The 21,955-nt window shown below is 37.3% G+C and overlaps 1 protein-coding gene across 4 annotated transcripts in view; it reads left to right on the forward strand.

The window, feature by feature from the left end:
• PRKG2 (protein kinase cGMP-dependent 2) overlaps positions 1-21,955 on the forward strand; it is a 126,922-nt gene that overhangs the window by 87,250 nt on the left and 17,717 nt on the right. For all 4 annotated transcript variants that reach the window (XM_057302079.2, XM_003832268.5, XM_008957652.4 and 1 more), the window contains 2 exons: positions 16,559-16,722; positions 21,233-21,355. In XM_057302079.2, the coding sequence (XP_057158062.1) occupies positions 16,559-16,722; positions 21,233-21,355 (287 nt within the window). The remainder of the gene's footprint in view (positions 1-16,558; positions 16,723-21,232; positions 21,356-21,955) is intronic.

Consider the following 21,955-nt stretch of genomic DNA (forward strand, 5'->3'; position numbering starts at 1 on the left):
CTCAGAAATAATGCCACACGTCTACAACCATCTGATCTTTGACAAACCCGACAAAAACAAGCAATGGGGAAAGGATTCCCTAATCAATAAATGGTGTCGGGAAAAACTGGCTAGTCATATGCAGAAAACTGAAACTGGACCCCTTCCTTACATCTTATACAAAAATTAACTCAAGATAAAGACTTAAATGTAAGGCCTAAAACCATAAAAACCGTAGAAGGAAACCTAGGCGGTACCATTCAGGGCATAGGCATGGGCAAAAACTTTGTGACTAAAACACCAAAAGCAATGGCAACCAAAGCCAAAATTGACAAATGGGATCTAATTTAACTAAGGAGCTTCTGCACAGCAAAACAAACTGTCATCAGAGTGAACAGGCAACCTACAGAATGGGAGAAAATTTTTGCAATCTACCCATCTGACAAAGGGCTAATATCCAGAATCTACAAGAAACTTAAAAAAATTTACAAGAAAAAAAACCATCAAAAAGTGGGCAAAGGAGAGGAACAGACGCTTCTCAAAAGAAGACATTTATGTGTGCAAAAAACATATGAAAGAAAGCTCATCATCACTGGTCATTAGGGAAATGCAAATCAAAACCACAGTGAGATACCAGCTCACGCCAGTTAGAAGGGCAATCATTAAGAAGTCTGGAAATAACAGATGATGGAGAGAATATGGAGAAATAGGGATGCTTTTACACTGTTGATGGGAGTGTAAATTAGTTCAACCATTGTGGAAGACAGTATGGCGATTCCTCAAGGATCTAGAACCAGAAATACTATTTGACCCAGCAATCCCATTACTGGGTATATACCCAAAGGATTATAAATCGTTCTACTATAAAGACACATGCACATGTATGTTTATTGCAGCAGTATTCACAATAGCAAGGGTTGGAACCAATTCAAATGCCCATCAATGATAGACTAGATAAAGAAAATGTGGCACATATACACCATGGAATACTATGCAGCCATAAAAATGGATGAGTTCATGTCTTTTGCGGGACATGGATGAAGCTGGAAACCGTCATTCTCAGCAAATTAACACAGGAACAGAAAACCAAACACTGCATGTTCTCCCTCTAAGTGGGAGTAGAACGATGAGAACACATGGACCCAGGGAGGGGAACATCACACACCGGGGCCTGTTGGCGGCTGGGGGGTCTGGGAGAGGGATAGCATTAGGAGAAATACCTAATGTAGATGACAGGTTGATGGGTGCAGCAAACTACCATGGCACGTGTATACCTATGTAACAAACTTGCACGTTCTGCACATGTATCCCAGAACTTAAAGTGTATCTATTAAAAAAAACACTTCACAAAAGAAAATATAGAAATGGTCAGTAAGTCACGTCAGTAGTCATCAAGGAAATGCAGATTAAAACCACAGATTTACCATTTCATACCTACTTAAAAAGATTTATAATACCAAGTTTTAGTGAGGCTGTTCCCCTACATTTCTAGTAGAAAAAGAAATTTGTAAACCATTTCAAAGAATAGCTAGTCAGTTTTTCATTGAGTCAAACGTATACCTATTCCGTGACAAGAAATTCCACTTTTTTGGTATTTATCCAGGTAAACTGAAATCATGTCTTCAAATATCTTGGCCACAAATTTTATAACAACTTTATTCCTAATAGCCCCCAAATTGGAAACAGCCAAAATACCCATCATCAACTGAATGTATAAACATATAGTAGTCTACTCAGCAATGGAATGCTGCTCACCAATAAAAAGGAACAACATGAATGCATTTTTTAAACTGACAATCAAACGAAGCCACACACAGAAGAGTATCTTCTGCATGATTCCTTTTATCAAAGTTCTAGAACAGGTGGCAGACATAAATACAATGGTCGTCTCTGAGAAAAACATTTGACTGGAAAGGAGCTTGAGGGAATTTTTTGAAATAACGGGAATGCCTCTATCTTGACAGTATAGTGGTTGCAGCTACATCAGTATAATATGCATTAAAATTCAATGAACTGTACACTAAAAATATGTGGATTTTATTTCTTATAAATCAATTTAAAAAATTGTAGCATAAAGGTTAAATAGCATATGATTGACCTAACAAAGAAAAAAATCTTTGAACTGAAATATACATTTAAGTAATTTACATAGAATAGAGACATAAAAACATGGAACATAAGAAAGAGAAATGAAAAGAGTTGGAGAATAGAGTGGAGTCGTAGACAAAAATCATATAGAGAATGTGGGAAAAGCAATATTTAAGAAATAGAAACTAAAAAATTTCCAGAAATTAAAAATGACACCAATCATCAGGTAAAGGGACCCCCACAATTCTAAACTGGGATAAACAAAGTTCCCATTTTACATAACAAACCACTCCAAAATATAATGGCTTAAAACAACAATAATCATTTATGATCTCAGGTTTCTGGGGGTCAGGAATTTGGAAGTGATTTTGCTTGAGGTCTCTCAGGAAGTTAGTCAGATGGTGTCGGGGGCTGCAGTCACCTGGAGGCTCAGAGACCCATTAGACTAGAGGAACCGAATCCAAGGTGACTCCCTCATGTGCTGCAAGCTGATGCTGGCTGTTAGTTGGGTGCCTTAATTCTTCTCCAGGTGGGCCTCTTCCTGGGACTGATTGAATAACTCATGGCAGCTGGCTTCCCTCTGGGTGGGTCATCCAAAAGACAATGAAAAAGCTACAAAGCTTTTGGAAGACCTGCTCTTGAAAGTCACACACTAGCACTTGCAGTGTATTCTGTTGGCTACACAGGGCCTGCTCTAATTCATTGTGGGATGAGACACTTCAGAATAGCAAAAGGATATCACAGATGTTTGCTATTGTAGTAGTGAAAGTACAAAACAAAAACAAACATAAAGTCTTAAGAGTTATCCCAAGGAGAAAAGATAGTTTATATATAAAGGAATAAAAATTAAGCTTTCAGTTGACACCTCAACAGCAACAATAGAAGCTAGAATGCAGTAGAATTTAAAGTTCTGAAAAAAAGTAAATGAAAAACTCCATGTCCAGGGAAACTGTCTTTCAGAAAGGGTGAAAGAAAGACATTTTCAGACAAAGATAAAGGGTGTTTACTTCTACATACAAAGGATATGCTTAAGAGAGAAGAAAAATGATCCCTGATGAAGGATCTGATATGCCACAAGGAGTGGTGACCACAAAGAAATGGTAAACATGTTACCATGTTAAAAAATTATGGCATAAAGTAATAATTATTCCAATAGATAATATTAAAATGTAAAAAAGGTGAAATAACTGAACAACAGTAGCATGCAAACTGAGAGTGGGTATAATGGGAATTAAAATAGAAGGATCAAATTCTTTTTTTTGAGAAAATGTTATTTTAAAAGAAGGCCACAAAAAGGAAACAGAAAATCCAAAAATAATCAAAGAGAAAGCATAAATTAAGGAAACAGAAAAGAGATCCAGTATATGTAAATGGACTTAACTCTTCAGGCAAAAAACTATTGTCAAATACATTTAAAAAATAAAAATTGGCCAGGTGCAATGGCTCAAGCCTGTAATCCCAGCAGTTTGGGAGGCTGAGGCGAGCGGATCATGAGGTCAGGAGATCGAGACCATCCTGTCTAACATGGTGAAACCCCATCTCTACTAAAAATACAAAAAATTAGCCAGGCATGGTGGCAGGCACCTGTAGTCCCAGCTCCTTGGGAGGCTGAGGCAGGAGAATGGCGTGAACCTGGGAGGCAGAGCTTACAGTGAGCCGAGATCGTGCCACTGCACTCCAGCCTGGGCAACAGAGCAAGACTCTGTCTCAAAACAAACAAACAAACAAACAAACAAACAAAAATCACCTATGTGATGTTTACAAGAGATATGCTTAAAATATGAGGATGCACAAAGGTTAGAATTAAAAGGGTGGAATTCCTAGAGATAAATGGGGTTACCACATGATCATGAAAGGCCAATTTCACCAAAGTGATATGAAAATCCTAATATTCTATTTACCTAATAAAATTCTTCAAAAATAAAAATAATAGGAATTTGGCAGATAAGGACATATGAGCAATTGCAGAAATTTTAATATATGTTCCTCAGGAACTGGTAGAACATTTAGATCCAAAATCACTAAAGCTTTAGAAGATGTATAAAACACAAATAATACACTTCATCTAATGGGCTTGTAGAATATTGTTCCCAATAGGTGGAGAATACACATTAACAAAATTTGATCATATACTGGGACATTAAGCAAGTTTCATCAAGTAGCAAAAATGGGAACTGATTGGGCTGGCAGCCCAGCCAGAGCTGTTTTAGCTGAGGCTTCTGAGCGGACTGCAGTGGGATGGAGTCTGGAAAGGGTGGCCTAGGGTGGGATGCGCCCTGTGGCAGTACAACAGGACTTCCATCTGGGTGATGGACACTGTGGGCAGTCCAGTTTTGGACACAATGTCTTATAAGAATGACTTTGGTCTCATTCTGCAAATTCCTATAAGTGGCATTTTCATCCTCCTTCATCAATTCTTGGCAATATCTATGAGGGGTCAGATACCTAAGGGAGGCAAGTAAGGGAAAGTTTGCTGGTCTGTTTGTTTTTTCAGCAGAGGAAAACCAGGGAAAGCCCAGGAAAAAAAAGGCCTAAATAAGAGGAGAAAAGTCTGGGTTTGGAAGTGTGTCTTTGGAGTCTGTAATGGTGTGTCCTTTCTTAATAATTATAGATGATGAGTTTGTGGTGAGGGATTAAGACCTCATTCTACTCTTATTCCTTAGTCATGATTGAGATTGTCAGCCTGATTTTTTCCAAAATGAATCTCACCTGGGTTCGAGCTGTTTTTATCAGAAATCACACTGAGTGGAGACTAAAGAACTAAAGGATCATGGAAACTCTCATATCATTATATCTTTCCTGCCCATCCCAGAGTTTCCTATATCTTACTGCACTTTTCAGGCCAAGAAGAGCTGATGAAGGTTAAGAACCTTTCTTCTGGTTGTAGTGAATGAATCAATAACAATATTAAGATTATGACAATACTTAAAGAATTTAAAAGAAAGCCCACTTTGTTCTCAACCTACGCAGCATTTATATAATAGCTAGCCTTTCTTGCGATTCTTCAGGAGAAAACTTGGTTTTACTCTAACAAATAATAATCCAATAAATCTCAGCTGCTGCTCATCAATAAATGTCCTATATGAATGTATTAACTCATGTGAGTAATGCACCTCAGCTAAAATTCAGAGCCTGCCCACATGCTTTTGCACAGGATGTGTTAACAGAGCAACTTAATCTTACTTATATTGAGTATAAGAAAATATAATACAAGACATATTAAACGTTGATATTATTGCCTATCATCTATCTGCCTGTCTATACTGATAGCCCTATAATGGCAAACTATGCTAGGGTGTTTACTGTTGAACTTAGCATGTTGCTTAGCATATAAGAATGAATGAAACCAAAAGTTATTTGAAAAGATCAATAAAATCAATAAGTCTCTATCCAGATTAACTAAGAAAAAAAAAAAGTGAAAGAGTGAAGATATAAATTACTAATATCAGAAATGAAAGAGGGCACATGAATTCCATATATTTCATGGATATGGATTCTACATATTCCATGGATATTAAGTTAATAAGAAAAGAATACTGTGAAGAGCTCTGTGTCTACAAATTTGATAATCTAGATGAAATGGACTAATTCCTTGAAAGACACAATCTGTCAAAAGTCACACAAGAGGAATAGGCAATCTGAATAGGCCTATATCTATTAAAGAAGTTAAATCAATAATTAATAACCTTCTAGAGCACAAAGAACCAGGCTTAGATGGGTTTATTGGTGAATTCCAGTCAACATTTACATAAGAAATTATACTGATTCTCTACCATGTCTTTCAGAAGATAAAGCAGAAGAAATACTCCATAACTGATTTTATGAGGCCATTATTACTCTAATACCAAAAGCAGACATAGACATTCCAGGAAAAAAAATAAAAAACTACAGACCAATATCTCCCATGAATATAGATGCAGAAGCTCCCAGCAAAATATTGGCAAATAGAATCCAACAATGTATACAAAGGATTATATACCACAACCAAGTAAAATTTATTCCAGGTATTCAAGACTGGTTCAATATTTGAAAATCAATGAATATAATCCATTACACCAGCAGGCTGAAAAAAAAGCATTATATTATCATATCAATAAATGCAGAAAAGCCATTGGACAAAGTCAAATACTCATCCATGATAAAAACTCTCAGTAAACTAGGAACAGAGGAGAACTTTCTCGACATGATAAAGAATATCTACAAAAAGCCTACAGCTCACATCATACTTAATGGTGAGAAACCAGAAACTTTTCCACTAAGATCAGGAATAAGGCAAGGATGTCTTCTCTTATCACTCCTTTTCAATATCACACTGGAAGTCCTAGTTAATGCAGCAAGACAAGGAAATACAGGGCATATGGATTTGGAAGAAAGAAATAAAAGTCTTTGCTCCCAGATGATATGATTATCTATGTAGAAAATCTTAAAGAATCAACAACAACAACAAATTTCATGGAACTAAAAAGCACTTACAGCAAGGTTGCAGGATACAAGGCTAACATGCAAAAATCAATCACTTTCCTATATACTAGCAATGAACAAGTAGAATTTGAAGTTAAAAACACTATACCATTTGCATTAGTACTCACAAAAATGAAATAGGTTTAAATATAACAAAATATATGTAAGATCTATGAGGAAAACTACAAAATTTTGATGAAAGAAATGAAAAAAAACTAAAATGGAGAGTATTCCATGTTCATCGATTGAAAGACTCATTATTGTTAAAAGAAAAACTTCAGCTGAATTAAATGTAAAGGAATTTAACTGATCAATGAGTGATTCATGAATTGGGCAGCCCCAGAATCACAGCAGATTCAGGGAGACTCCCGGGGTGCCTCATGGTCAGAACAAATGTACAGACAAAAAAAGGGAAGTGACGTACAGAAATCGGAAGGTGTAGAAACAGCTGGATTGGTTACAGGTCTTCCTTATTTGAACACAGTTCCAACATTCAGCAGCGTATGAGTAGTTGAAGTATGGCTTCTGGGATTGACTAAGACTCAGCTGTTGTTACAAGTGCATACTCCTAAGTTAGGTTTTCAATCTTGTCTACCTACTAGGTTAGGTTGCAGTTCATCCACAGGGACTCAAATATAGAAATATGGAGTCCTTCTCAGGCCATATTTAGTTCTCTTTAACAGTATCCGTAAGATATCAGTTCTTCCCAACTTGATCTATAAATTCAATTCAATTTGTTTGGGAGGCTGAGGTGGGCGGATCACAAGGTCAGGAGATCAAGACCATCCTGGCTAACACAGTGAAACCCCGTCTCTGCTAAAAATACAAAAAATTAGCTGGGCATGGTGGCGGGTGCCTGTAGCCCCAGCTACTCGGGAGGCTGAGGCAGGAGAATGGTGTGAACCCGGGAGGTGGAGCTTGCAGTGAGCCGAGATCTCACCACTGCACTCCAGCCTGGGCAACAGAGCAAGACTCTGCCTAAAAAAAAAAAAAAAAAAAAATTCAATTCAGTTTCAATCAAAATCTCAGCAGGTTATTTTGTGTACAGTGAGAAACTCATTCTAAAATTTATATATGGAGGCAAGAGACCCAGAATAGCCAATGTAACATTGAAGGAAAACAAAGTTGGAGGACTGACACTTCCCAATGTCAACACATACTATAAAGCTACCATACTGAAGACAGTGTGGAATTGACAAAAGGAAAGACAAATAGATCAATGGAACAAAATATAGAGCCCAGAAATAGATCCATGTAAACATAGTCAATTGATGTTTGACAAATAAGCAAAGCAATACATGGAGCAAAGATAGTCTTTTCAGCAAATACTGCTGGAACAATGAGACATCCAGATGCTAAAAAGTAAATCTAGATACAGACCATGTACCCTTCATGAAGATTAACTCAAAATGGATCAAAGACCTAAATGTATAATGCAAAACAATAAAACTCCTAGAAGATAACATAGGAGGAAATCTAGAGGACTATGAATATGGCAATGACTTTTTAGATACAACACCAAAGGCAAGATCCATGAGAGAAATAATTGATAAACTGGACTTCATTAAAATTAAAAGCTTCTTGACTGGGCCCAGTGGCACATATCTGTAATCCTAGCACTTTGAGAAGCCAAGGTAGGTGGATCACTTGAGCTCAGGAGTTTGAGAGCAGCCTGACCAACATGGTGAAACCTCATCTCTACAAAAAACACAAAAAAATTAGCTGGGCATGGTGGCTCACACCTGCAGTCCCAGCTACTTGGGAGCCTGAGGTAGGAGGATTGCCTGAGACCAGGAGGCTGCATTGAGCAGAGATCATGCCACTGCACTCCAGCCTGGGTGACAGAGTGAGACCCTGTCTCAAAACAAACAAACAAACAAACCAAATGAAAACTTCTGCTCTGTGAAAGACTGTTAAGAGAATTAGAAGACAAGCCACTGACTGGGAGAAAATATTTGTAAAAAACATACTTGATAAAGGATTATTATAAAAATATATAAAATGCTTTAAACCATAAGAAAACAAACAACTTGATTAAATAATGGGCAAAAGACCTGAAGAGACACCTCACCACAGAAGATATACAGATCTCAAATAAGCATATGAAAGATATTCAAAATCATAAGTCTTTCGGGAATTGCAAACCAAAGCAATGAGATACCACTACACACCTATTAGAGTGGCTAAATTCTAGAACAATGGCAACACCAAACGCTGATAGGAATGCAAATGGTTCAGCCACTTTGACAGGCAGTTTGGAGGTTTCTTGCATAACTACTCATACCTTTACCATATGATCCAACAATCACGTTTCTTGATATTCATGGAAAGCAGTTGAAAACTTCTGTTTACACAAAAAACTATACACAGAAGTTTATAGCAGCTTTAGTCATAACTGCCAAAACTTGGAAGCAGCCACAGTATCCGTCAGTAGGTGAATGGGTAAACAGTGCTAAATCCAGACAGTGGAGTATTTTTCAGTGCTAAAAAGAAATGAGTTATCAAGCCGCGAAAAGATGCGAAAAAACAAAATGCATATTATTAAGTGAAAAAAGCCAATCCACAAAGCTTACATACTTAATTATTCCAACTAAATGACATTTTGTAAAAGGCAAAACTATTGGAGACAGCAAAAAGATTAGTGGTTGGTGGGGTTTGGGGCAGGGGAGTAGAAATGAATAGCCAGGACACAGAGGATTTTTAGGGCAGTGAAAATACTCTGTATGATACTGCAGTGGTGGATACCTGTCCATATACATGTGTCCAAATCCATAAAATATGCAACACTAAGAGTGAATCTTTATGTAACAGGTGGACTTTGGGTGTTCATGATGTATCAATATAGGTTCCTTAATTGTAACAAGTGCTTCTCTCTGGCGAGGGATGTTGATAATGGGGAAAGCTATTTATATATGGGAGCAGGAATTATATAGGAAATCTCTGTGTCATTCCTTTCAGTTTCACTGATTGCTCTAAAAAAGTGAAGTCTTAAAAATTTTACTAAATCGCCACTTTACCAGATTAAATGAGAAAAACATTATATAACTACCTTAATAGACGCTGAGAGAATTTTAACGTATTTCTACATTCAGTGCTTAGTTTGCTAAGATATTTTATCTTAGTGTATTAATAAGAAAAATAATTTTATTAACCTAATGAATGATACCTTAGAAAATTTAGGGCAAACACTGTACATAATTATGAGACATTGGAAGTATACCACTAACTCTCAAAAGTCAGTGGTATAAGTACTTCTATTTGGTATTTTACAGGAGGTCCCAATGCAGAAAACTATGAATAAAATTAAAAGATGGATTGAAAAGTGAACAATACAACCTTCCAGGTGATATGATTAAATCTATGGAAATCCCAAATGTAACAAGAGGCCAGGCACAGTGCCTGTAATCCCAGCGCTTTGGGACACCCGAGGAGGGAGGATTGCTTGAGTTCAGGAGTTCGAGATCAGCCTGGGCAACATGGTGAAACCCCGTCTCTACAAAAAATATAAAAATTAGCTGGGTGTGGTTGTTCATGCCTGTAGTTTTGCCTACTTGGGAGGCTGAGATGGGAGGATTGCTTTAGCCCAGGAGGTTGAGGCTGCAGTGAGCCAAGATCATGCCACTGCACTCCAGCCTGGGTGACTGAGTGAGACCCTGTCTCAAAAAAAAAAAAAAAAAAAAAAAGTAACAACAGGGTAAATAGATAACCTACAGATGGGAGAAAATTTTTGCAAACTAGGCATCTGACACAAGTCTAACATCCAGGATCTATAAGAAACTTAAACAAATTGACAAGAAGAAAAGCAATCCCATTTAAAAATTGGCAAGGGACATGAACAGACACGTATCAAAAGAAGACATACATGTGGCCAACAAGCATATGAAAAAATTGCTCAACATCACTAATCATGGGAGAAGTGCAAATAAAAACCACAGTGAGATACTATCTCACACCAGTCATAATGGCTAACATTACAAAATCAAAAAATAACATGCTGGCAGGGTTGCAGAGAAAAGAGAACACTTACACTGCTGAGGGGATTGTAAATTAGTTCAGCTATTGTGGAAAGCAGTGTGGCAATTTCTTAAAGAACTTAAAATTACCATGCAACCCAACAGTCTCATTATTGGGTATATACCCAAAGGTATATAAATCATTCTACCATAAAGACACATGCACACATATGTTCATTACAGCACTATTCCCAAGAGCAAAAACATGGAATCAACCTAAATCCCCAACAACAGTAAAGAAAATGTTGTACATATATAACATGGAATACTACACAAACATAAAAAGTAATGAAATCATGTACTTCGCAGCAACATGGTTGGAGCTGGAGGGCATTATTCTAAGAGAACTAACACAGGAACAGAAAACCAAATACTGCATGTTCTCACTTATAAGTGGGAGCTAAACATTGAGTATATATGGACACAAAGAAGGGAATAATAGGCACCAGGACCTACTTGAGGGTGGAGGATAGCAGGAGGGAGAGGATCAAAAAACTACCTATCAGTTACTATGCTTATTACCTGGATGATGAGATAATCTGTACACCAAATCCCCGTGACTCACAATTTACTTATATAACAAACCTGCACATGTATACATGGACCTAAAATAAAAGTTAAAAAAAAGAATCAAGTAGAGAGTTTAGTATAGTTGTGGGTGTAAGATTAATAATACAATAACTTAGTGTATTTTTAAATACCAGAAACATAGTTGATACATAGGCATAAAAATGCCATTTACAAAAAGCACGGAAATATGTATCTAGAGCTAACTCTAACAAAAGTGTATAAAAGCTTTATTGAGAAACATAAAAATTTATGGAAAGATGTTTAAAAGACCTAAATTAATAGGTAATATGGCTTTTTCTCTCTTCTGGTTACAGAGCTAGACAGTATATCTCAGACTTCTTTCTGGTTAGTTGTGACCTTGTGGCATAGTTCTAGATAGTGAAATGTGAGCAAAAGTGATGTTTACCACTATCAGACCTGAACTGTAAAAATTGTTTGCAGCTGATCTTTATGCACTCATTCTGGCTTGTTAATGAACATAGCCAATTGGAAGTTGACACAGCCCTAAGATGGAAGAAACCTGCGTTTCTGAATCACTCCTCAGCTACAAATTAAATACACTTCCAATGGAAATTCCAGCAGAACTTTTTGTGAAGCTTGGCAAACTGATTCTAAAACTTATGTAGAGTAACCAAGGGCCAAAAATAGACAACACATTTCTGAAGATAAACAAGGAGAACAGTGTGGGAATAAATTGCTCCCTCAGATATGAGAACTAATTATAATGCTGTAACTCAAACTATTAGTGGAGGAAAGGCAAGTTAAGACCACAGTGATTTTATACTCACAGGTGGCAAAAAATATAAAGTTTATATTACTAAATGATGGTGAAGATGTAGAGCGGTCAGAACTCTTATACAAAGGGGTGGCAATATCATACAATCCCTTTGGAAAATTTTGGCAATATCTAGTAAAGTTGGAGAAACCGTGTCTTTGACCCAGCATTTTTACTCTTGTATACATTTCTACTGCGTAACCTAGAAAATGATGTTAATAGAAGCATTTTTGCAATAATACACGATTGGAAATAACACACATCTTTCAACAGCAAAATGGACAAAAATTCATGCTATGTTAATCCAATGGTGTTATAATACAGCAGTGAAAATAGTGGACTATATAGAGTATAGATTAAATTGACAAATATAATTTTTCAGTAAAAAAGACATTTGCCCAAGATCAAATATGTTAAGATTTATCTAAAATTTAAAAAAACTATAAAGTATTTAAGGATATTAGATTTGTGGATAAATTAGAAATCAATGCAAGCAAACGGTGAACACAAAAGTCAGGGTAGTGGGACCTCTGGGCAGTGAGCAAGAGGGCACTGTGGGAGGAAGACAGAAGGCTTCTGTGTTGGTTCTGTTTAGTTATTAAACTGTTGGTAGGTGCAGGGGTGTTTTTATTCTCATGCTTTATAACTTGTTTATGTGTCACATTATTTTGTATGTATCAATTGTTTTTTAAATTGAAAATTAAAAATAATCAACTCAAACCATATTTTTATTGCCAGACCATTATTAGCCAGACCATTATTAGCTGTACTTGACAGTTAAGTTTCTCTCACCAATGTGCTTAACACATGCTGTTGCTTCTCACTTAAACACCTTCTACTTCCTCATCAATTTATATAAGAAGATTCCCTTTGAACCTGGTTCAAATTTTACTATAGACAAGTATCCATGACCTTCCTAAACCTCATTATGTCTTACTAAAACTGACGTTAATGATTATCTCTTCATTCAATTCTTTTTTTTTTTTCACCAAACACAGGTTGAACATCTGTGTTGCAAATGCTATAGGGGTACAAAATGTATAGGATACATTGCCTTTTCGAAGGAGCTAGATTTATTCACAACTAGACACCACTGGCACCAGGGATGTAATTCTGGAATATAAAAAGTGTTACAGAACCTCACAGGAGAAGGGAATTGGTTCTGTAAATTCAAGTAAGACTTCAAATAAGTGGTGGCATATGAGATGAGCCTCAAAAAATATTTCCTGTTTGTCCTGGGGTATGCAAGTCTTCCCTTCATCTCGCCCACCTTCTACTAAATACTCTTAGGTATTTCAGCTGAATCTGTACACCAAACATAAAGAGTGGGTCATTACTTGGAAAGACTCATTCATCCCGTATCTTAGCCTCTTTCACTTTCACTTCCACTCAATCAAAACCATCCATTGTTGCCTCTTTTAGTGGATGGACGTTAGTAGCAGAAAGACATTAAATCAACTCTGGTTGTTGGTGGACAGGTTAAACAGATTCCATTTTACCCTTGTCTAGACTTGGGCAAAGGAAGTACACTAAAAATGCCACATAAATATTTTTTTGGAATGGCATGTCACCATGAATCATCTGGTTTAATTAGACTGGTCATTTTGTGTCCATTTTTATGTGACCAAGAGAACCAATATCTGACAAATTTACTGACCCAGAGAGAAACTTCTGGGAAAGAGTTCATACTTACTGGATACCAGCTCCAGCAAGCCACAATGCAAATTTTTCTATTTCTGAATGATGCAATCATCAGTGCAGATTTAGAATCATTTTAAAACCTTCTAGTTTATTAAAATCTTTGGAGATGATGTTTTCAGCATGATGTACGCCATCGTTAATAATGAGAATTTAATAGAGACAAGGGCAAACCTGTGTACAACTTCCTCAGGTACTTGTCTTGAAACCTCAGTTTTGCTAGTAGAATTTGAAAAAAAAGGGGGAGTGCTCTTTTTGAAACCTCAGTTTTGTTAGTAGAATTTGAAAAAAAAGGGGAGGGTGTCTATTTTCTTGTCTCCTAGATTGATCCCTTTAAAACATGTCAGGCCATGCCATACCCCTTCTGTTAATCTTACTGTGATTTCTTAGAAAAGAAAAAAATCTGAAGTTATTTCTGTGGTTTACAAACCCACAATGCTCTCACTTCTTGCCTCTCTTCCCCTCATCCATTTTTGCCCAGCCACGCTGGCCTTCTTGCCAGTTCTTGATCCTGCCATGCATAATTCCATCTCAGGCCTTTTCACTGGCTCTTCCTTTTGGCGGCACGTCTGCCGCTCGGATGCTTACAGAGCTCTCTTACTTACCTCACTGAGATTTCTACTCAAATCTGCTCAAATGCTACCGCCTCAGTGAGTCTTTTTGGTACATAGTGGTACTCAATAAATATTCATTGAGTTATTTATTAACTTTCTGTTGTCTAGAAGAGCTGGGGTGAAAAAAGACTGAGACTTTCTGGTAGTATCCGTGGTGGTACAAGACAGACATAGCGTGATTTTTATAGAAAATATACAAAACTTGATGTAGAAGATTTGGGGCCTTCTATATTAGGCACTTGTCTTAAATAGGTCTGAGTGTCCTGTTTCCGCTGACGAAATGGATTAGACCAAAGTTGATATGATCAAAGGAGATAAAGAAAGCGATACATTTACATCAGTCTTGAAATTTTAATATAAGTATTGCCATCTCTTTAGGCCAATATGCAAATATTACAAAAGCTAAACCAGCAATTCAAATGGAAATATACCACTTTCAGAGCTAGAGAAATTCTCCTAAATAGCTGGTAAGCTTCCAGTGATCCTTATGAGGAGAACTTAAATGCAATTAATAAAGAAATGCTTCAAAAGTCTGTTATAAACCAACAAAACAGAATATTTTCATATTTGTGTGCATACAAATGCATTTATAAACATTACTTTCTTGCCTTTTAAATTTCGGTCTTTATAAAATTAGCTAGGATTTTCATATTGGTTCTTTCTCTGAGGAATACGTTGATGTGCTAGTCTCAGCTGGTTACAAATTTTAATTGTGTAATATTCCCAACCACACAGTAGATATAATCACTGTGAGTCATTCTGTGTGGATGAAAAAATCAGCAAAAGCCCACTTCAAATTAGATTGTTTAAATTCCTTTTTTCCAATAGGAAAATCCTTGCTGTTGTGTGATAAATACTAAAAGCAATCAGTAAAATGGTAAATTTCTAAGGGGTTTATTTAAGGTAAATTAAGATTTTAAATACCAATATTTGAATAAATAAATAGGGGCTGGATTTTATAGTTCAGTGACTCATACTTTTTTTAGATGAGGGCTTATTTGTTATGTGAACCTTGTTTATTTATTTTTTAGCCAAGATTGTTGCTGTATTATTGAGAAAGGCTATGTGAAATGTGAAATGCTGAAGCCCAGAAACAATTTGTGACTGTTTGAGGAAGGGGGAGGATAGTTTTATTAGAATAATATCTGTATATATTGGAGATGAAAAGTATTTGCTAAATACCCCTGTGAAAGAAAACCAACTGTGTGTTTTGCAGGGAAGGATTTTGATCATATACACTGCTTCGATTCAATGAGGGGCCCTTCTGTAGCTCCAGCTTTTTTTCTGTCTATTCTGTGCACGGAGTTCTTTGAATAGGGCCTCAGAGAAGAGGAAAGGTCTATTTTGCGAAAACGGAGGACGGTAGCACTGATTCATTACCCTGGGAGAGTTCCTAATCCTCAGTCAGGGCCAAGCTCAGATGTCACCTGCTAATAACATCTTCCCCAACCATCATCTCCCTAATGTTCTTGACATATATTATTTTTGCCCTATGAATTTATACTTTCTTCAATTATATCATGTATAACATGATATAATATTAATCATGTATAACATGATATAATATTAATCATGTTTGTGTACATTTTGCTAATGCACTGAAGTCTCAGAGTTAACTTTGTATCTATAGGCCTAGCACAAAGCCTGACCTTGACTGGGTGCTGAATGTATGTTTTCCGAATAAGTAAGTTAACGTAGATACTACCCTCCACTCGCCTTCCTGAGAGACAAGAAGTGTATAGAGCCCAGACAAAGTTGGCATGATATTACCCTGACTTTGCTTTTGACTGCCAAAATGTGTAGGGTGCAGACATTGTGTATGATGGTTTTTAAAGACTGTCCAGAGTTTTAAGCCCCCCTTCTCAGCATTAGTCCATTTCCCAAACTCTCAATTTTGTTATTATTTTTACATTCATGATGGAGCTTTACTTGCACAGGTGTCCATCATTTCTTCCTTGTCTCTTCTTCCCAAATACTACCACTTTTGAATTAAACATCTGTTTAGTCCTGCTTGCCCTGAGCTTCAAAGTTGTTGTTATGGATCCCCTTTGCTAAGCCATTCCTCCATATCCTCTAGGGGTTGTGGGCAGAGAGGTATGTGCATGGAACTTTCCGCAGTGCAACTAGATACACACCTGACCCTGCAAAGGAATACACGAGGTGGTCTCTCTGTCTCTTTGTCTGTCTGTCTGTCTCTCTCTCTCTCTCTTTGTGTGTGTGTGTGTGTGTGTGTGTGTGTGTGTGCATGGTATAAAAAGAAGGGTGGGGTGTAGAAAGCAGATTTCAGAGGTAAGAGGGAGGCTTAAAGAGGAGCATGAGTTTTATGGTTTCTGCACAATTTCTTTGCTATTCTTTACCAGGTTGACTTTGGATTTGCGAAGAAAATAGGGTCTGGACAGAAAACATGGACATTCTGTGGGACTCCAGAATATGTAGCTCCTGAAGTCATTCTCAACAAGGGACATGACTTCAGTGTGGATTTCTGGTCACTGGGAATTCTAGTGTATGAGCTCCTAACGGGCAAGTATGTACCTTCAAGTTTTATGCAGCCACCTCTTCAGAGAAATGCAAAAATAACCTAACTAGTGATAAAGTGTATATACTTTAAGAGCATAACATTTTGAAAATGTTTTCGATTAAGTATGATACCTTTTTCTCATGACATTGTTTCACTTACAGTGAACTTGCTGGTTTATAACATAAAGAAAAGATTCAGGAAGGCAAAGGAAAGGAATATAGAATTGCTGTGGTTTACCTAACGTGGCAAGACGTATTACTGTAGATAACAAATTAAGTATGAAGGCTTTAATAATTCAGCATAATAATAAGAGAAGGAATGAAAGTTCTGGGCTGTGTTATTATTTCCTCTTTTTTGTGTAATGGAGAAAACAGCAATCTGAGTTCAGTTAAATCCATTGATCAATTAAACTGAAATTATCCATCTTCCCAACATATCATTAACCAGAAATGCTAGAACAAAGCACCATTTCTGGATTTAAATTTTAATCCTCTTGTCAGCTGCTTTCTAGAGGTGCTAATGAACAGAGACAAGACACTGCAGGGGTTTTAGCAGTGAAAATTGAATTGTCATTCCCAAAGAGATTAAAGGACTGTGTTAGTGAATCCAGGATCTCAAATATTTAAATGCACATACACACATTACACACCTACGCAAACACACATACACAGGCTATATGTGATATTACCTCACATTTGTAAAGTACTTTACATTTTACAAAGCACTTACATGTGTATTATGTAGTTTAGTTTTGACAAGCTTGTGTGGAAGATAAGTTAGGAATTTTTATTATGATTATTTTATGATTTACATTTGTATTATGATTATTTTATGATTTACATTTTATAGATTAGAAAACCAGGTGAGAGAGCTACTTGTCCAAGATCAGTAACATAATACTAGGTCTTCTGACTAAATGTGACGCACCTTCCTTCTATATGTGTTTATGATACAATGCATGGGCATACACACACAGAATTCAAATCAATTTTCTTTCTGGTTTTCTAGCTCCATTTCTGGTTAACTGATTTGATCATCCCTATAACCCTTTATAACCAAATATTCTCAGTCTTAATTTTAGAGAGGATTTGCATTTGGAATGGTTTAAGAAATACTAGAACGAGTCTATTGGTGAAGATACAAGTCTTAACACATACTTTATGAAAAGAGTTTCATAGAATCTTCTTGAACTTTCTACGCTACAAATTTCAGTGTTAGACTATCTGTGGCTACATTTTACACCTTTGTCCACATGCATTGAGCAAACAAATATGAAAGACCATTTTATATTGTCTGTAATTATTTTCAAATATTCATTGCTTAAGATTCTGAAGGAAGGAAGAGAAAATATTCAGTCATTCAGAGAAAAGTTGTTTAAGGGCTTGGGCACAACGAATTCTATTTCAAAAATTTGTTTCTCTGGGAAATTTGTCAGCTGCATTTGTAAGAGATACATGCTGGCTTCTATAGGTAATCAGATATGTATCTCAGTTTTCACCAGCTGGAATAACATATTAGAAGGAGTAGGTCATAAAGAAGTTGAGAAATTGTTTTGTTTGTTGAGACATGGTGTCACTCTATCACCCAGGCTGCAATGAAGTGGTGTGATCACTGGTCACTGCAGCCTCCACCTTCTGGGCCCAAGCAATCCTCTTGCTTCAGCCTCCAGAGTAGATGGGACTACAGGCACATGCCACCATGCCCAGCTAATTTTTAAAATTTTTTTGCAGAAATGGGATCTTACTGTGTTACCCAGGCTGGGCTCAAGCTCCTGGGCTCAAGCAGTCCACTCATCTCAGCTTCCAAAAGTGCTGAGATTACAAGTGTGAGCCATCACACTAGGCCAAGAAACTGTTTTTGTAACAATTGTTTTGTTTGACCTGTAAATGATTTTCTGGGTAGGGCATGAGAAAGGTTAACTTTAAATGCCCTGAACTCCAGAGCATAGGAGGGAAATGAAAATTAAAAAAAAAAAAAAAACCAATAGTGTTAATATATAAATAAGTTGAATATATCATAACAATGTTTTTGGTTTCCTGCCTCATTTTCTTTACAAGTGAAATATAGTTTAGTAAAAAGTTGGTACACTGACTGTCTCATTTATTACATAGAGTGGGAAAGCTCAGTAACACAAGGTCTCCAGTGTGACTAATATATAGCAAAGTAGTTCATGGAAAGTCATCTTTAATTTTCAAAAATTAAATGGCATAATAGAATAAATATGAAAGTGTTTTTATTATTTATTTATTTTTGAGATGGAGTCTTGCTGTGTTGCCCAGGCTGGAGTGCAGTGAGGCAGTCTCAGCTCACTGCAACCTCTGCCTCCCGAGTTCAAGCGATTCTCCTGCCTCAGCTTCCTGAGTAGCTGGGATTATAGGTGCCCACCACTATGCCCAGCTGATTTTTGTATTTTTAGTAGAGACAGGGCTTTGTCATGTTGGCCAGGCTGGTCTCGAACTTCTAACCTCAGGTAATCTTCCCGCCTCATCCTCTCAAAGTGCTAGGATTACAGGCGTGAGCCACCATGCCCGGCCTCGAAAGTGTTTTTGAAAGCAAAGTATATGAGTTAAAATGTTATCCAAATTCAGTGGCCAATTCTCAGTCTTTGTTTACTGATCTTAGCAGTACTTTTTAAAAAATACTCTCGAGTGGGTGTTGTGACTCGTGCCTGTAATCCCAGCACTTTGGGAGGCTGAGGCGGGCGGATCACGAGGTCAAGAAATTGAGACCATCCTGGCCAACATGGTGAAACTCCGTCTCCACTAAAAATACAAAAATTAGCTGGGCATGGTGGCGTGCACCTGTAGTCCCAGCTACCTGGGAGGCTGAGGCAGGAGAATCACTTGAACCCAGGAGGTGGAGGTTGCAGTGAGCCGAGATTGCACCACTGCACTCCAGCCTGACGACAGAGTGAGACTCCCTCTAAAATAAATAGATAAATAAATAAATACTGTCTTCACTTGCTTCTAGAATTTTCTTCTCTGTTCTTTTCCCACATTGGTGGCTCCTTCTCAGTCTCCATTGCTAGATTCTTTTCATCTTCCTACCTCTCAACATTGGACCAATTCAGTTCTTGACCTCTATTCTCTCTTTTTACCCACTCACTCTCTTGATGATACCATCAATTCTCATAGCCATAAATACTGTCTGATGACTCCCCAAGTCACACTTTGAGCCTTAACCCCTTTCCTAAATGCCTATGTCATAAATCTACCTTCCTGCTTAGCATTTCCATTTGGATGTTTAAAACATAACTCTTGATTCCCTTCTCCATAACCCGCTCTGCACACCACCCCAACTCCGTCTTTCTCCTCTTAGGAAATAACTGCAACAAGGCCAAAACACTTTAGCATCATTCTTGAATTCTTTGCTTCTCCCACATGCCTTATTCACCCCATTAGCAAACTTTGATGGCTTTACTATGTGTCTTAGTCAGCTTGGGCTGCTATAGCAAAATACTATAAACTGGGTGGCTTAAGCAGCAAACATTTATTTTTCACAGCTGCAGGTTGGAAGTCCCAGATCAGGTTACCAGGGTGGTTGGGTTATGGTGAGCATCCTAATCTGAGTTACTGCTGACTTCTCCTTGTATCCTCACATGGTCAAAAGCCAGGCAACTAGCTCCCTAGCTTTTCCTTAGAATGGCACCAGTCCCATTCATGAGGGCTTCACCCTTCTGATTTAATTACCTCCCACAGGCCTCACCTCCAAATACCATCACACTGGGATTAGGGTTTCAACAAATGAATTTGGTGGAACACAGACATTCAGCCTATTACACAGTCTAAGTAGATGTAGAATCCAGCCATATCTCACTACTTTCAACATTACTATGCTAGGCAAGGTTACTGGGGCTCCTTGCCCCTGACTTTCTCACTACCATCATCATAGTTTATCCTCTACACATTAGGAAAACCTTATTCTGGCTGCTCTAATTTAGATCATCCTGCTCAGAATGTATCCCCAGGTCCTTCCGATAGCCCACTTCATCTATGCGATATTGTCCTCATCTATGTACTCCCCTCTTGCTTCCTCAATCCACCAGCCACACTGCCCACTTCACTATGCAAGACCTCCCAGGCCCACTCCTGACTCATGGCCTTTGTGCTTCCTGTCTTAGAACTGTCTGCCACAGGTAGTGGTGCGGTGCATTCACTTCCTTCCCTCTCTTTATTCATACGTCTGCACAATTGTCAGCTTATGAGAGGCTTGTCTTATTTACTGTATCTCAAAAAATCACACCTTCTCTGTCCCTTTCTTTATTTTATTATTAGTGATTATCGACACATGACCAATTACCTGTATGTGCATGTGTGTGTGTATTGTGTGCTGAGCGATATTAAATTAGTGAGATGATTTTCTAGGATATATCTAAATTTGTTGTAAAACAACTGAGACAGAGAGAGGAAGAAATGAAAGAAGGGAGGGAAGGAAAGAAGGAAGAAAGAAAATTCATTCCAAATGTGATCTCAGACCCTGTTATTCATGTGTCCTGTTCTGGATTTTCTCTATCTAGCCCACCCTTTTCTGGGGTTGACCAAATGATGACCTACAATTTGATTCTCAAAGGAATTGAAAAAATGGATTTTCCCAGGAAGATAACACGACGACCTGAGGATTTGATTCGGAGGCTTTGCAGGTGAGAATGACAGTCAGTAACCCCTTGTCTTGAAGAAAGTCTAAAGGCTTCGGTTTCTGTTTCTACACATTTTAAAATTAGGTGCATATTTACTTTTTGTGCTGTTTTTATATAGGCAAATTATATTTAAAGGAAGTCATTTTCTGTTTTGCAGTGTAGGGGGTTTTAGTTGACCTCACATTACAGAATCACAGTACCTACTTATGAAGTAGTTTAAAAAAAGATCTAAATTTTTCAGACAACCTTTGGGTATCATCTTTATCTGTTAGAGAGCAAAATAAACCATAAACCTTAGGCTAAAAAAGGAGTAATTTACTATTTCAGCAATGAAAAAGAATGAAGTCATATCATTTTCAGCAACATGGAAGGAACTGAAGGTCATTATCTTAAATAAGCCAGACACAAAAAGACAAATATTCAATGTTCTTGTTTCTATGTAAGAGCTAAAAAATTTGAACACATGGAGATAGAAAACGGAAATGTAGATATCAGGGACTCGGAAGGGAGAGGGGAGGCTGAAGGGAAGTGGGTTAAATAGGTAATTATACAGTAAGATAAAAGGAATAAATTCAATGTTCAAAGAGGACAATTGAATACTTA

This window comes from Pan paniscus, chromosome 3 (assembly GCF_029289425.2).
Source record: "Pan paniscus chromosome 3, NHGRI_mPanPan1-v2.0_pri, whole genome shotgun sequence".
NCBI classification, from domain to species: domain Eukaryota; kingdom Metazoa; phylum Chordata; class Mammalia; order Primates; family Hominidae; genus Pan; species Pan paniscus.